At 37.8% G+C, this 17502-nt stretch overlaps 1 protein-coding gene across 3 annotated transcripts in view; it reads left to right on the forward strand.

Moving 5' to 3' along the window:
- LOC124881951 (A-kinase anchor protein 7-like) overlaps positions 1-16407 on the forward strand; it is a 60906-nt gene extending 44499 nt beyond the window's left edge. For 2 of the 3 annotated variants that reach the window (XM_047387953.1, XM_047387955.1), the window contains 2 exons: positions 5941-5976; positions 13917-16407. In XM_047387953.1, the coding sequence (XP_047243909.1) occupies positions 5941-5976; positions 13917-14131 (251 nt within the window). In that variant the 3' untranslated portion in view covers positions 14132-16407. The remainder of the gene's footprint in view (positions 1-5940; positions 5977-13916) is intronic. The other variant, XM_047387954.1, reaches the window with a different exon arrangement.
- Positions 16408-17502: the final 1095 nt, after the last annotated feature.

The following is a 17502-nucleotide window of genomic DNA, read 5'->3' on the forward strand; positions in this document are numbered from 1 at the left end:
TGGAGGGACTTATTTTCAATAAAATTGTCTGGTACACTGGATTAGAGGAATATACTTGTGTCCCAGTCCACTCCAAACCATTGTTCTGCCTGAAGGGAGATTTTGTTAGAAACACATTTTGTACTTTTGGTTTAAAACCCAGAAAGCAATTAAATCAGGCCACTTCAAAGCCTGCAGACATGTACAGTAGATTTTGTTCTTCTTTTGCCTGTGTAGTTTTTCTAAAAGGCATTGCAAAGTTTACTGACCTTTTATTGCCTTGTCAAATTTGTTTTAAGGCTGGGCACCACAGGGCCTATAAACTGTTCTACAAATCACCTCTCAGGCTCTTGGATATAACTTGAGAGCCGTTGCCAAATGTTTACTTGAGTGGATTAGTCTCAACTACGTAGGAAGTGTGCTGCCAATTTTTATTTCTTTATTGTTTTTCAGTCAGAAAATATGCTTTTGTTTGTGTTTTGTCATGTGTTCATTAAAACATTTGATAAATAGGTTCTATGATAAAAAGAAAGCATTTAATTCTCTGCTGCAGGCAGTGCCATGGGTCTGGAAGAGTCTTTGGTATTTCCTCAGGAAACTGCTCCACCATCAGTGAACCTAACTCCCTGCTCTGCATCCTCAATTTGTCCCTGCTGTCCTCTTCCTTTTGTCTTCAGTATCCAATTTCGCCTCCTTGTTCTCACTTTGTCCTCAAATAAAATCCCTCCAGTTATAATTTCTCCTGAATGCCTTCTCATACTGTATATCTTTTTCAAACCTCCATTTTGGCTGTTCCTTATGTGGCTTTCTCCTCTATTCTTCCCCCCCCTCCTCTCCATCTGCCCCTTGCTCTACTACTCTTCTACTTTTCCATCTCCTCGTTCCACATATGCTTCATTAGCGTTCCGTGTAAACCTCCACTCAAGATTTCAGGAAATCTGCTGAAATGAGAAGAATTAGTCATCACAGCAGATTACGAGGCTGGATGCTAACATTTTAGATAGGCTTATGAATCTAGTGAATTTGATTAAGAATTTAATAGGATTATTATAGGTCCTTTTGCTGTGCATGCATTGCATATGTCAAGCCTTTTGTGTGTTTAGCATCACCAGTAGTCAATAAGCTGGAGCAATAAACTTTAGGAACCACCAGCTGTTAAAAAGTGCTCAATCCACCATGATAGATATTTAAAAACTTGCTTTGAGAGTCAGTAGACTGTCCCCTCTGACCAAAAATGTACTTCTCTGGATGTCTGGAGCTGAAAAAGAACAAGATGAATGAAAATGCTAGAGTTTAAGCTCATGCAGGTTAAAGGTTGCACCACACAGAAAAACATGAATCAGAATCAGTTCTCTGATCATATAACTACTGCAGAACCAAGACGGTGAGCATGCACAGACTGCCACTTTCCACTGACTAGCCTTTGATGCTGTAAACGTGCAGCCAAATTTGTTAATACTATAATAGGGAATTATATTGGTGTCACAGACCGCAGTCCAACACCTCTTAGTTTTAGGAAGGTAAAAATATAATTATGTTGCTTCAACTTTGGATGTCTGTCTAGATGACTATTCTTATGTAATAGCTATAATACACATATTGTTTTCTACTCATCTGTTTTTTTCACTCATTTATTTACAGTCAATAATTAAGACTGCAATAAAAACGTTTTGTTTAGAGTGAATGAGCAAACTGATGAACTAATCCACAATCTTTCCCTTCTAGTTTTAGTGTGTTTATCAAGAATAGTTACCTATAAATGTCAAAATATATTTTAATAAGTTACAGATAACCAACTTAAAGATGAAATTAAAAAGTACTATATTGGATCCTTTTACATGGTGGAGAAGACGTGAAGTATCCAGATGTCTTGCCTTGCATCTGGATACTTCACTAAACTTGCAAGACAGGTTTATTTGTATAACACATTTCAGCTACAGGGCAATTCAAAATGCCTTGCATGATGAAAACATAACATTAGGAAACACATTGGAAAAAGTATATAGCATTGACAGACTAAAGGAAATGAAAGAAAGGCTGGACTACAGACTGAATTAATGATGTTCCAGTTATTAGTTTAAATAGAGTAATCAAAGCAACTGTTTTGTTCCAGATTAATGGAGCATAAGAACTGAAGCTGCTTCTTCATGTTTGGTTCTGATTCTGGGGATGCAAAGTAGACTTGCATCTGAGTGGTCTGGAAGGTTGATACAATGACAACAAATCTTCAAGGTATTTTGGTGCTCTATTTGGTGTTCTATTCTCTAAGATATAGGGAGCCAGTGTAAGGACTTTAAAACTGGGGTGATGGCAATAGGTTCATAGCCACCTGGTGACTTTGTAATTCAGAGTTGTGTATCATCTGCATTTCTATGATAACTTATCTTGTTGTTTGTTATATTCTGAGGGGAGCAAGTCGATATTGAAAAGGTGGGACTCCCTGGTTGGAACCTTGGGGAACTTCACATGTGATTTTTGTCAGATCTGATATAAAGTTACTTTATTGTCACAAAAAAGTCCCTGTCCTTCGAGTAAGACTCAAACCAGCCAAGTACTGTACCAGAAAGCCCAACCCAGTTCTCCAGTTGCTCCAGTTAATATACCATGATCATCAGTGTCGAATGCTGTGCTGAGGTCCAATAATACCAGCACTGTGGTTCTTCCAGTCTGCATTTTTGCAGATGTCATTGAACACCTTGACAGGCGCAGTCTCAGTGCTGTGGAGAGCATGGAAACCTTAACTGGGGATTGTTAAGAAGGTATTTACCTGTTGAAACACAGCTTTTTCACTAACCTTACTAATGAATGGGAGATTTTAGATGATTTTGCAATACTAACTTGTCTAGATAATCTTTTTTCAACAATGGTTTGATAATTGCTGTTTTTAAGGCCTGGGCACCTGAAAACATGAATGAGGTTATTATTTGAATCAAATTAGACACTATGACAGACAAAACCTTCTTAAAGAAAGCTGGTGGTAAAAAAAATGATGTACACAATACCCTTTTAATCTTCTGAAATGATGCATCTAATATCAGTTACTACTGTTATTTAAACTGCGTCTTTCCTTGAAGACCCAATTTGGACCAATCCAGATTTTTATTGACTCCACAGGCAGAAATAGAGCAGAAAAACTCCACCTTCTGGTCCTCACTCTCTGAACTTTGAAATCCTTTAAGCCCCTTGGGTTGTATAGCCCTTTCTTAATACTGAATAACCTTTGAATGTTGGATGGTAATTTGTTGCTGCTAGCTTTGTATGTTCATTAAATTATATACCAGATAAATCCTTATATCCTACCTTGTGAATTATGCATATTTTTCCTGTTTGGGAAATAAAAACGTTGATGGAATGTATTGTAGTTTTTGTCCCAGACTTCAGTGTAACATAGTAAATATGAGAAAGCTGTGAACAGTATAGAATATGCAGTGAATCACAGTCCATTAACGGTTTGGGTTTAATCTAACCTGAAATGCTGTTTGTAAATAGAATGAATGGAGACTTCTGATTAAGTTTCTTGTCAATTACTTTTTTAATGTTGTTGTCATCTGTATCATGCCTTGACTAAACGTTAGTTATATGTTTGCCAAATAGAATTTTTTTTCCAATTTAAGCAATAGATTTCTTTTTCAAACAATACAAACCTCAATATATATGACACTTACTGCACACTTGGGCCTAACAACAGGACACCACAAACAGTATTCATCAATGCAGAGGAGAACCTCCCAACTTCAAAAAATGTAGTGGCGAGCAGGCGACTGTGGCTCAGTAGGAAGAGTAGTCGTCTTGCAATCGGAAGGTTGTGGGTTCAATTTCAGCTTCCTCCTGCTGTATGTCGATGTGCCCCTGGGCAAGGCACTTAACCTCAAGTTGCCTACCGATCTGCGTATCGGTGTATGAATGTGTGAGCGTTAGTGAGTGTGATTGGGTGAACGTGGCTCTAGTATAAAGCGCTTTGAGCGGTCTGTATGACTGGAAAGGCGCTATATAAATTCAGTTCATTTACCATTTAGTTTCCGACAGTAATTTAGTGCTGCCCTTCCAAATTCAATCCTAGTTTACTGATTAATAATTTATTTGGTCGATTGTATGAAAATCTTTTTTTATGATCAGTAAATAAGCCAAATGAGAGTTTTGTTTCGGTCTGTAGAGCTTATAAATTGTAATGCCATGTTTTACTGCAATACATGTCAGAGATGGCAACTTGAGAAGAACTTTAGTCATAATAATAAAAATACTTCAGACTCGACTCAGACTTTTGTCCTACAGGCTTGAAACTTGCCTTGGACTCGTAGTATGAGACCCGAGTCTTAGTAAGAGTTTTTATCTAATGTAATGAAGAGTAAAAGTAAGCTACAGACTGCAGCTGCTGCATGTTTTACTGTGAAAGGGTGCGCTTGATTATTGGCCAGTGACGTTGCCCAGTGACGTTAATGGATTATGGACTCTTAATGACTCATAACAATCTGTTCATGTTAGCTGTATCTTAATAATAAAGACCATGTGAATGTCTTTCCAGCTGAACGTTGTATTAAATGACTTCGGACTTCTTCTTTCGCTGTTAAGCTAACTGTGCCATTACAAGGACACTTAGAGCTGGCAATACCAAAATAAAAGCACTCCCTGTTCCATTCATTTAGAAGTTTAACATTAATTTATTTATTTACTATACTTTAAACCTTAGAGCCCTTTTTTATACTTTTGATCCCAACATTTTTTTAGTGCATATTACACTTGAAATCTCAGTCATATTGAACTAAATGTCTACATCATCTAAAGCTGTTTAGTCTCCTTGAATAACTACAATCCTAAGGAGCTGAAGGTTTATGGAAGGTCCTTTATGAGGGAAGTGGCCTGAAAGAGTCTGGGAAGGAGAAAATACAATTAGTTAAGTGGGAAAACAAAGTCAAAGTGGTGTTAAAGGAGAAGTTTTGAGACTTTACCACATGAAAACCACCAAACATGAATGGTAGTCAGTGCAACCTCTTCCTGTTGTTCAAAGTTGAAGTGCCTGTCTGGTTCCCATCTGTGTAGCCATGACAACAGTGCCAGAAAAAAAAGATAAGGTGACAGAGTGGGAAAAGGTTGATTATAAAGGCACTAAGGATAGAGAAGGTAGCTAAGAGGAAAAGGTGGAGGAAGTAAAGAGAAGGACAAAAAAATTGGAAGTAAAGGAGTTGCTGTAGGTACAGGCGTGTTTGAGATAAGTTGTGTAACTGATCTCCAGGTATCTATCATCCTGATTGGTCATCACAGCGTAAACTCCTGCGTATTTGTTAAGCAGGTACGAAGGGCAGCTTTACTGCCATCATAAAAGCCTGCATTGTATCAGAGTGAAGATTGAACATCCAGATAAAAGGATTTTAACTCAGACATGCACCCTTATCAGAAAAAGACACAGAACAGAACTCGAGTTACATAAAGGCAAAAGTGTGAGTTTTGTGCTTTGTGGATAATTTGTGTAAACAGAAGATGTTCTGACAAAAAATCTACCACCTTTATTTTCTGAAATTTGCTTGCCTTATTATTTTTACATTTCTGTTACTCTTAAAATAAAGCTTTTCACTACTTACAAACATTTATTTTATGTACCCTCATATTTTAAACAGCCTGTAGCCTTTTATGATGGATGCTGTGTACCTACCTTTGCGTTCTACCATTGCGTCAAGACCCAGAAAATGCACACGTGCATCTGAGTTTTACCCTGGAGAGTCCTGTAACATTTAATGACATGAGCCAGCTTGTTCAGATAATATTTTCTTTTTCTCCGATTCTTGTTTTCATTTTTCATGTAACCATGAGATCTGAAATCCCTGCCTTGTAGCTCAATAAGTGTATCCTTGTGTTAACAGCCTGTTTTGATGTGCGTCAAGCAGTTTTTCCACACAGATAAGAATAATCTATTGCTTTTCTCTGTTTGTCCTTATTTAACAGTTGATATTTGTTCTTGTATTGCAGAGTTGACTCAGAGTCCGATCCACGCCAAGCGCTCAAGTATGTGTCCTCATAACAAATGTCTGCAATTAAGGCATTGAAGGTTAAATTAAAACCTAAATGACCTCTGGTGACAAATGAAGATCCTAACATGATTTCAACCCCAAATAAATCAAAATTGTTAATGATCTGATTGCTGATTGCAACTCTGAGATCAGCTTGAAATTATTGATTACAAAAGATCAATCCCTCAAAATGTTTTGCACTGAAAATCAGATGCATGTGCTGCTTGTAATTTACTGAATTTAATGTGACTCTGGCTTGCCATTTCCAAAATGAGCCTAAATGATCCGGGCAGTGCTGGCCTCTGTCTTGGTCAGAGCAGCTGGGCAGGAAGTGATTAAGGACACTGTCCATTAACTGTGCTGCCAGGGTTTATGCCCTTGTTACATGAAGCATCACCCACTGTTTCTTTGAAAAAAAAATAACTTTTTGGACTACTCTTTAGCTTATGATCTTGTTTTTTAACAAAGCTTTAGATTTCTTTATAACAAACAACATATGATAATTGTTATCTGCAGATCTACATATATTAATCTTTTCCTCAAACATACACCCACAGAAATCTAGTTGTATGCAATGGATTTCTTTTTGCCTTGCAAAGCTTTTCATACTACTTAACATTTTTAATCATGTCATGTTTCCACCACAAACTTCTGTATATTTTTTTACGATTCCGTGTGATAGACCAGCAAAGGTAGCACATAATTGTGCAGAAGAAGGGAAACTTTATATGGTTTCAACCACTTTATACTAGAGATGAAAAAAAAAATCCATTCATAATCATTTCCACATTGCCAATTTGTGTAATATTGCAGCTGCAAAGGACTGCTTGAATGCAGTATTCGGTAGGATAGTCATTTAAGAGTCATTCATGCAGATTCTGCATGCTAGTAGCGTATTTTACCTGTTGGAATACATTGACTGTGAATGATGTCCACACTGGATGGAGATTATTTTGTGGTTAAAATGCTAAAGCTCACAAAGACTGGTTGGAACATTGTGATGAAGGAAAACAGCCAGGAAAAAATGTGGGTGCGTTCTAAATGACGTAGTCATTGCAATCTTCAACAATTGCATGTTTTTCCTGTTACTCACAGCCCTCTTGTTTTACAAAAAATAATCTCACTCCTAAATAAAATCTATGGATATCCAGTATTTATAGTGGATTTCTCTTTCTTTTTGCCTCAATTTTTTTTCTGATGTACATTTTCTTGCTCCTCGTTTTTGTTAAAAACCATTAAAAAAAATCTTAAATAGAAAAAATCCACAGCTACCTATTTGCTTCAGAAATCACCTAATTAATCAACAGAATCCATTTATGAAATTATAGAATAAATTCATATGTGGAGGCCCCAAATGTTTGCAAGAGAACATTAGAGAACAAACAGCATCATGAGGACCAAGGAACACATCAGACAGGTCAGGGATAAGTTGTTGAGAAGTTTAAAGCAGTTGTAAACAACATTCCAAGCTTTGAAAATAACAGAATGTGATCTGATAATGTTTAGCTTATAATCGTGTTTTCTGAAATATAGTTGTATGGTACAACTGCAAACCTACCAAAACACAACTGTCAACTTAAACTGACAGGCTACGCATAGAGAGCATTGGTAAGAGAAGAGGCAAGGAGGCCCATAGTGACGTTGGAGGAGCTGCGGAGGTCCACACCTCAGTTGGATGATCTTTTTATCTTCCAACTAAGAAGTCGCAAGAAGAAAAGCCATAAAATGTATCATTTTTCTCCCACTTCACAATGATGCACTGCTTGCTGATGGTCTAACTCATGAAATTCAAATCTGAATAAATTTGGTGGTTGTTCTAATGTGACAAAATGTGAAAAAGTTCAGCTGGCATGAATACTTTTTTTCAAAGCTCTGTTTGGGAGACTGAAGATTTGCTATGAACACCCTAAACACAGAGATGCACAATGCTGATGTCAACAGTAGGTAAAAGTTGTCTTGGAGCACAATTGCAGAGTGTGTGTAAAGTAGGGGGTTGTGGCACAAGCCTAAGGGTCTGATGTGTTGTGTTCACCCTGAGAACCCAGAGAGACTTGGTTGTTTTTGGAGTTGGAACTATTCTCTGATTTGTGTGGGGTTAACAGGATATATTTTTGTTTTGAGATTTTAGATACAGCCATTTTGGCTCAGCACGCACATGCACTGAAGCTAAAGTACAGACTCTGCGGTCAGTCGACCGACTTTAAAAGGCTGAATCAAAACAGAGAATGAGTACTATTAGTAAAGTCTGTTATTTGGCAGCATTGGTTTTTCAGCTAAAGTGGTGAGGGAAATAAAAAGGAAAGACAAACAATGTCTTATCTCAGTGTTTTTAACAGCGATAAAGGACAAAGCTTGCCCTACACAAAGCATAATTTCTCTTTTGAAACGACATCAAGCTTAACATAAACATCAGCGGTACAGAGACATGTAGCCAACAATCCGAATCTAGCTGCCTGCAACATTCAACCAGCCCCAAATGCCAAAGGAGACTTTATAGCCTGAGACATGCGACCTAACGATTGCATCATTAGTCAAACACCCTTACATTTCTACTCCCGTAATTTGTGACCTGCTAGAACATACTGATAAAATTACATTGTTATTGAACCGTGACTCTAAAACCAAGGCATTTACTAACCCCCGATTTTTGAGTACCGTTGCAACCCTGCTGATTATTTAGGCGAATAACTATTTGACCACTTGGAGCCATGTTGGCTGCCTTCAAGCCAATGAACTCTCATCCTGGTAATGATTAGTCAGTTGTAGGAAATTATGGAAATAGACACCCTATGATAGATATTTGAACATACTGATATTAAAACAATAGAAATTATATAAACTGAAGAAAAGATCTTTTGATATTTTCTGTAAAGTGTAATTTTAAAAAAATGCAATTACTGGTGAAGCATAAAGAAGGACACCACAAATTTATTCCGAATTTAAAATAGCTGAAATCACACAAAGGCATATCACACGAGGTGCACATAGTTAGAACATTTTTACTCAATATTTCAAAGGAGGTTTACTTTGTTTAAACCTCAGACATTTAGTTTGGTGAGCTGACTGTTGAAGTGAAAGTGAATACCAGGATCAGATTGAAAAAGTTCTCTGAGGTCTTCCGAAAGAAGTCTGTAGCAACTTGTGAATCTGGTAAGGGATTTAAAAACATTTCAAAAGAACCTGTCCACTTTATGGAAAATGGTCTACAAGTGAATGACATTTAAAACAACTTCCAACAAGCCTAGGTCTAGCTATAAAGCAAGTTTACCCTGAGAGTAGACCGCAAGATGCTAAAAGAAAACTCAAAAAACCCTAAAACATTATCAATGGACCTACAGCAGCCTCTTGCCACTGTTGATCAATCAATCAGAAACAGAGTGCAGACGTGCAATAAATTCTTTGCTCTCTAAGAAAAACATGATTGCCAGGCAAAATTTTACCAGAGAGAACAAAGACAAAGACCAGGACTTCTAGAATAATGTTCTTTGGACAGATAGGTGTAAAACTAAATTATTTGCATACCAGAACAGAGGGCGTCTTTGGCTTTAACCACATAAAGTATCCAAGGGGGAAAAAACCCCGCTGTCAAGCATGGAGGAGGAAGTGTTATAGTTTGGGGATGATTTGCTGTAGGACCTGGCCAGTTCTCCATCTTAGAATACAACATGACTACTACTGTGCATATTTTGTTTTGTGCTCAAGACCTGCAGTCCAATGAGTTTTACACTGTTACTAGATAACCTTTTCTCTGCATGAAAATGCTACATGCAATAGATTTATGTATCAAAATGTAAGAACAGATTAGATTTCCAGGAAATTATGAGAAATGTCTCAAAGTAGCCATGATGTACTGAACTCAGGTCCTTCACTTCTCCTTCATATTGTATTTAAGCTCTATATGACCAACTAACTGCTATTTTCATGCATCTAACGTATGTTTTTGATATTTTTGCTGTTAGCTTATTTACAGTATTACTTCAATCCCCTGGTAAAGCTCCAGAAGGGGCAGTATACAGAAAAATAAACTGTTTCTGAACTTTAATGGAAGAACAGCTTTTTAAAAATCTTTTAACCTTGTTACCATGAAAGGTCGTTTATTTTTTATATAAGGAGCGGAGGCAGCATCAAACCATGTGTGTAAGTGAGCAGCTGCTGTACAACTGGGATTTATTAATTTAAAACAACAGCAAAATGATTTTGTTATTTATATTTCAAACTTCTTTGGCATCTTATATTAGCAATTAGCACATTTAGCTTTAATTACTCTTATTCCCTATAAAGAATGTGGATCCTGTGTTATACTCGGCCTTACTGTTATCTGCTGAAAATCTTGCTCTCTCACAGCCTTATTGAACCGCAGATACGTCTCGACATGTTGCACTTTAAAAGGCTCCTTCCATCTTTTTGCTTCATCTGAATTTACACATAAACACCTTACTGACCCTGACCATGGCTAACTTCAAGTCTTTACTGCCCTGCTGTTATTAGTGCATCCCAGCAGAGCTTCAGTATGGTGGATATAAAAATAAAAAATTGTCCTATTCTAGTCCTCCAGCTGGTTTCTTTGTCTCTCTTGAACAAACTATCTACTGCATAAGAATATCACAGCCAAATCAGAATTGAATCAAAGCGTCTTTGTTTTTAATAATGTAGAAGCTAGTCCAGCATGTCGGGGTTTTAAAAATAAACCCTCCTCTGGCTTTTCCAATTCTGGTCTCCACAAACTGTTGAAACAGCTTTGGTCTCTGTTATTTTTAGTTTAGTATTTTGCTCCTCCTGTATGCTTTTCTTTGTACCAAACTGTGCCGTTAAGCTGGTTTATATGAAAACAATGCAAACAACTAAGAAAACAACAACGAGTAGAGGTTCATGTACTAACTTAAAACAAGCAGGCTTTTTAATCTTCTTGCTGGGATTTGATTCTGACCGTTGCAGACCTCATCATCCTCTCAGGCTGTCTCTCTCTTCTTCTTGCAGACACTCTTTTTATAAAGCATAATAAAGCACCATTTGCCCTCTGATAAAACAAACCTATGGGCCCAGTGGGATTTTGGTCCAGGGAAGATCAGCTCAAGGTTCTCCTTCCTGACCTTAGTAATCAGATGATGACGTGATTATTATAGAGCTGCTACAGTTATGTGTGTGCATCGCAGACCGACTGAATGGCTCTCTCTGAACTGCTTAGTGCTGGCTGGCCAGCCTGCAGCCTGCCTGCCAGCTTTAACTGTATTTCTACATGAATTATTGACTTGGTGACCGTCTTACAGTTTCTCCTCACTGGTGGTTGGTCCGTCTGACTCCCCAGTTTTTTATCCTCTGTGTGCCTACCATTTTCCCCGCAGCGTTTGCAGAGTGATCAAGAAACTAAACTGGTGAATAAATAGTTTTTCCTCATAACTGGAAAAAATGACAAAATTCACAGAGCATCTGTGAGATAACAGTTTTCATAACATCCTTTCTTCAGTGGAAACATCCAGTTTTTAGCTGTTTAATTCAGTCTATGATTAGCGAGGATACTTGTATATTATCTTCAGAATAATAATAATAATTTTCTGCATTTCATTTAAATGTATTGGAAGAAGGCTGAAAATCATTTAAATCATCAAAATTTTTTCCTTCCTCTTCCAAATCGTGCAGCAGTAGACGTGCTGTGGGTGTGAATATACTGAGAGCTCAGCTATCTGAATATAGTTCTGAAGATTTAGACACATACAATTGCTTGCAAAAGTATTCACCCCCCCTTGGCATTTTTCATGTTTTATTGCCTCCCAACCTGTTCAACTCAGCTGAGATTGACTTGAATTTGGAGTTAATTAGCAGAAACCTCTGACTGTAAATACTAGATGGACCAGTGGTGCATCTAGTATTTTAAAGTCAGGGGCTGTCTGGGGGCCACATTTGGAAAGTCTGTTTGGCATTTAAAGTTACATTTTGTTTTTTTTTTTTTCAATTTGTCTGAGTGATGTATGTACTTATTGAACTTATTTTATTAACATTTTAATAAAAGATGCATTTGAAGAGTACTTCATTGATCTTAGAACATTGCTAATAAACATTCAGTGTATACAAACACTTCAGACAAAGTGAACTGAAACATCCAAGAACATATTTTCTGTATTTTATCTTGGATTGTCTGAAATCAAAGACACTTGTTTTTTTTTTACTAGTTTTAACGGATATCTACCACACGGTATTCATTCCCCTTTACCCTTTTCAGTTTTTTTACTTTACAACCATACATTTCAAGATAATATAAGCTGTGGTATATTCCTTCTATGTCAAGCACACCAAAGGAAACAGAAAAATGCTTCGTGTCCTTTGCTCACTCCTCTCTTCTGTCCTTCCCCATTTCCTGTTCATCCTCTCTTGAGTTCTGACGTACCTTCCTTATGCTTTCCTTCCTGCTTTCTTCTTTCCGTCCAGTGCTTTGTGCTTTTTCGAGGATCTTTCATGGTGAACTTTAGGATTTTGTGTATTAAAGGAACATAAAAGGCTGAGAAGTCTGGAACGTTCTGGAATTGATACATGGAAATACGGTCTATGAACTCTCACGGCAGTACTTGTGCAATAATTTTGAATTATTTCAGATTCCGTTACACTGGTCTTTAAACTCCATAGGTTTTTAACCTGTACCCCTGGGAGTGTAAAGAACGTTCTGCCCCAGACTGTGAACTGTGTGAATAGAAGATGTAAACAGTTATGTCTTTTATAAACCCTCTTCACATTACATATTTAGTTTTTCTTGTCTTCTAAACAGATCTGCACCAGAAAGACGAACATTCTTTTCTTTGTTTGCAGTGTTTTGTAAATTCTCCTACAGTTTTATGTTCTTTTCAACAATAATTGTAGAAAGAAAATGTTTACAATAGCAGCCCTACGGCGGTGTCCAGCTGCAGCAAGATCTTGACAAACTGTTTTGTTTGAAACAGACTTTACAAGATGTCAGTTTAGCTCTGCAGGCACAGCTGTGTGATTTCTCATTACAACGCTGTTTTAAAATCCAGAGCCACTGGTGTTGAGTATCATCTTTTTTCTAGGGTTACACTTCCCAGAGTTGGATTTTTCTCCTTTTAGGTTTACCATCACGACATCAGCTGCACTTCCTCTCAAAATATGTAACAACTCAGCAGATACTTGCTCCTCAGACCTCGTCTTACAGTTTGCCTTTTTTTTCACATTATCATGAAATGTATTTTATTAGAATTTTCCAATTTGTCTTTACTTTGTGCTGATCTACCATAGAAAATCTCAGTAAAATACACTGACGTTTTTGTTTTTTTATGTGAAAAAGTGTGATAAAGTTCACGGAGTATAGAGACTTGTGTAAGCCAGTAGACCAGCTCCTTTTTCTGTCCACACCTTGGTGTAAATGAAGGGTTCATATCACCTTCTCCCTGCTGTTCATGCTGTAATATAAGGTTGTCGGTAAATTAAACCATTATAGTTGGTGTTGTTCATTTCATCCAGTCACAGATTTCTTCTAGAGTGTTATGCTGTGTGTTTATTGTTGGCGTTGCATTGTTTTGTAGCTTTGAGAAGCGTTTTTTTTTTTTTTTTTTTTTTTTTGCATTGAGTTTGTTTTAATTATATTTAGAGCAGCTGAAAGCAGTTCACCTCTTACTGGAATTCTAGTGTATGGATAGTTTACAGTGTACTCCGAAATGGCTGTGATTTCAGTGATATTGGGTGGCCGACAAAGTAAATGTGATTTTTAGTGAACTTTGATGCATTAGCTGGTTTTGCTCTCAGTTTCACAACTTTCACAGAACAATCAGTTGTTTCATTTTCACACATTTCCAGTTAGTAGTTAGCTTTGCCTGTCGTTTCCCATTAAACTCTGTCAGGCTGGACTAAAGGCTGGACTTCTTAAATGTTTTTTTTTTATTTTGAATCTCTGCAGCTATAACATTTTTTTTTTGTCATGTCTTTTTCTAGGTGGACGTCGCCAGTCGGAACCCGACGAGGCTGAGCTGTTGAGGGTCAGCAGGAGATTGGTCGAGGATGCCGTCAGCCGCGCCTTGCAACAGTACAAACAGGAAACACTTCAAAACGGGGGCGGGCCCAACGCTGCAGCGGTCCAGCCAATTGGAAATAAAGAGGGGACGAAGACAGACACTACAGCTAACTCCTCCACGGACAACAGGAAGTGACATCTTTGCACAGAGGCACACAGACTTTGAATAACCAGCGCCCCAGAAAAGATCAGCCAGGCCTGGCTCAGCAGATGGAGGAGTCAGTAAGACCTTTCAACCTCCACAGCAAGCCTCCCACCTTAGCTAGCTGGGCAAAGTGCAGAATAATTAGGTAATATAGCTTCACTTTGATGCTTGGTGACTGCATAACAGGACACCTTGCTAATTAATTCTCTGCTGTCCAGACCTGGACATTTGTCCAGGTAATACGTGAAGCGCTCCTCTAAACACAGGCTTCACTGGAAGCTGCCACAAGAAACTGTCCATTCAGAGTAGAGATGGGTATATTTTGTAGAAAAGTTTAGTTTGCTATCAGCGACAAAATGAGCTCAGTAACATCCTTACGATTAGTTTCAGGTGAGGACCTTTGGTTGGATGCTCTTCTCCTAGATGAATCATCTGCTCATCACTGTGTGGCCTGAGATGCACTGACTCACTGAGCCTGGATTCTTCCGTCTTGAATCATAGTTCAGAGTGTCGGACTTTGGTCCTTACAAGCTTTTGGACATGGATTTTCTTTAACCTTATAGCATTTTATCTCACTCTTCAGATGTCTGCCTCCACCAGGTCACAGGACCACAAGCTTTAAATGTTGTACAACAGTCCTGCAGGACCCGAGTGTTCCTCTTTGAGACAATCACCAAGTAAGATCACTTCCAATGGCAGGTTTTGAAGACGAGCTGGACTCCAGCGCTCGATCCACAAGCACCCTTCTTCCACGCAGTGCATTAGAATAATGGATCACCACTAATAACACTAACTTCACACAGTTCAGGAGGATAGGAGGCAGTGAATGCTAGAAAATAATACAATGACTTGTTGCCAAGAACACGTCCGTACTTGATCACAGCCAGAACTGACATCATTGTATTGTTTCCCTGCCTACCGTCTATTCTTTTGGAAAGAGTGAAATGACTTAAAGACCTCAAACAGAATATTTATTTTATGTCTGCCATTTAAAACTTGAGGTAAACTTTGGGTGTGGAGTTGTCGAAGACGCGCTGGAGTCTGGCTGTTTGAGGTTCTGTGTTTTCCTCTCTGGACTTTTTCATCGTGATCCGAGTAGCTTTTGTTCGGTAGGAAGTGTGCAAGCAGCGGTTTTGATGGCAACGCTAGAGTCAAGGAGGTAAATCTAGACACAAGGCTTGCAGGCTCTTAAACTCTTCACTTTTAATTTTACATGTGTTGTGTGGCTTTGCAGCTTATTCAACCAATTCATGCCATTCGGAATTACAGTAGATACCCATCAGTGTGAAATTAAAGGAGATTGGTTTTTCCGAAAGGCTCCTGGAGATGATTAATAGTGAAGGATGATGCAAAGATAAACAGATACATTTAATTATTTAAAGTTTTATTTGCTTCGATGCTAAAGCATAATCTGTTCTCTGATAGTAGAATATGATTTCATGTTTAACAATTAAAAAGAGATTTCATTTTTCTGTTATATAAAGGTAAAATTAAAATTTTATTAAATCTTAAAAGCACAACATTAAAAAATTCTCTTTTTAACTGTTTTTGTTTTCAGATTTAGTGGTGAAGAACTATATACACGCTGGCCTTCTGACACTTAAGCAGATTTTTGTGATTTGAGTTTTGCTGTAACTTGGCGTGATGATGCATAGGTGACATTTTTAACCGGATTGAAAATATCTCCTAAATGTCAACCTTTGGGTAAAGATTTTGTAGTAAATTGAAAAACAAACGTTAAAGAAGCAGTTTGCAGTTTTCTTTCCTTAAGTGCAAACAGCTTGGAGCTTGAAATTCAGTTCAGTCCCTGTGAAATCCAATGAAGCACCGTCACTGTGGGCAGCAGCTAATTCCTTCTTAAGGTGGACTTTGAAGGCTTTTAGTTTGTTTTGATCTTTTGCTGTCACCAGATCCTTAAATCTCCATGAAAAATCCCCTTTAATGCACAAGTTGTCCTGTTGGCCTCTGTGACTGTTCGTCTGTCTCTGAAAGCCTGTGAGTGTGTTTGTGTGTGTGTGTTCTCGTTCACATTGTGTCCACGGGATGTTTGATCAATGGATCCCTTTAGAAACTCCGGTCTTTATCAAACATGACACCATTTTGTCGCATGTAAACGACAAATGGGCCTTTTTTTATTGTTTGTCTTTCCATGTATCCACCTGTTTGTTGGGTTATGTGTGTGTATGAGTGTGTGTTCTTTGTACTGTGTGTTGTATATATTGTTCTGCCATGTCTGAACAATAAAAGAACGTGATATTTAAAACCAATCTCCATCTCTCTTCTTGGTCTAGGTGTACATAAAACACCACCGTGGCTGCAGATTGTCTGTAAGTTGTATACCTGCTGTGTTCTCAAGACGAACATTTTCAGGAGAGCCACACATGCATAGATTGTACACAGTGGCTCTTAAAGGTGTACACCTTTCAGTTGCACATTTTTTGAGGCCTTTTAAAAAATGATTTCCAAACTTGTCCCACTTTTATGTGGCATTTATCCTGTGAAATTCATTTGAAGAACAAACAAAACAATTTGATGGGAAAATACCACATCTTGGCGCAACAATTTTTACCCACTCTATCTTGTAATAGCTCTCCAAATCTATCAGATTGTGAAGAAATCTCTTATCCACAGCCCTTTTGAGGTGACCCCCCAGATTTTCTGTCAGATTTAGCTCTGGGCTCCTTTCTTGGCTGTTCTGAGACCCTATCACACTGTGATGGTAAAAATTAAAATTCTCTGCTTTTCGCTTTCTAACATCTAAAGGTTTTGGGTTAAAATTAACTAATATTTGGAAATGTTCATATTCTCATCCACCTTGACAAAAACCCCAGTTATACCTGAAAAAAGTCACCACACAGCGTGATGCTGCCATCCCTTTGTTTCACATCAGGAACGAAGTACTAAGAAATACCGTTTCTGTGCCAAACATACCTTTTAGATTGGTCGCCAAAAAGTTCATGTTTGGTTCCTTTAACCCATAATATATGTTCTAACAATGAACTGAAAAAGGTTGAATACTGAAATAACTCATCATATTCTTTTTATATTGAGAACATTTAATTTTATCTTGGGTCTGTTCCTTTTTTTAAGAGCTGCAAATATATTCAGCATTATTAAGGTGTCATAAAACATTGTATTGGATGGGGCCTCAAGTACTCCCAAACCAGGATTGGCGATTGGTTTTGGGAGCAAAGTAATTTAGAGGTGAAAACATGCAATTTACACATCTGCTGTTTATTAATCAGGGCTTTTATAAACTGTAAAATCCAACACTCCTGGTACATTTAATGGCTCCATTTATATGCAGATTTGAAGCATCACAGCCAAATGTTCCAAGCCTCATTTTTGGTTTTAAAATGATG

This window comes from Girardinichthys multiradiatus, chromosome 15, assembly GCF_021462225.1.
Source record: "Girardinichthys multiradiatus isolate DD_20200921_A chromosome 15, DD_fGirMul_XY1, whole genome shotgun sequence".
NCBI lineage: Eukaryota > Metazoa > Chordata > Actinopteri > Cyprinodontiformes > Goodeidae > Girardinichthys > Girardinichthys multiradiatus.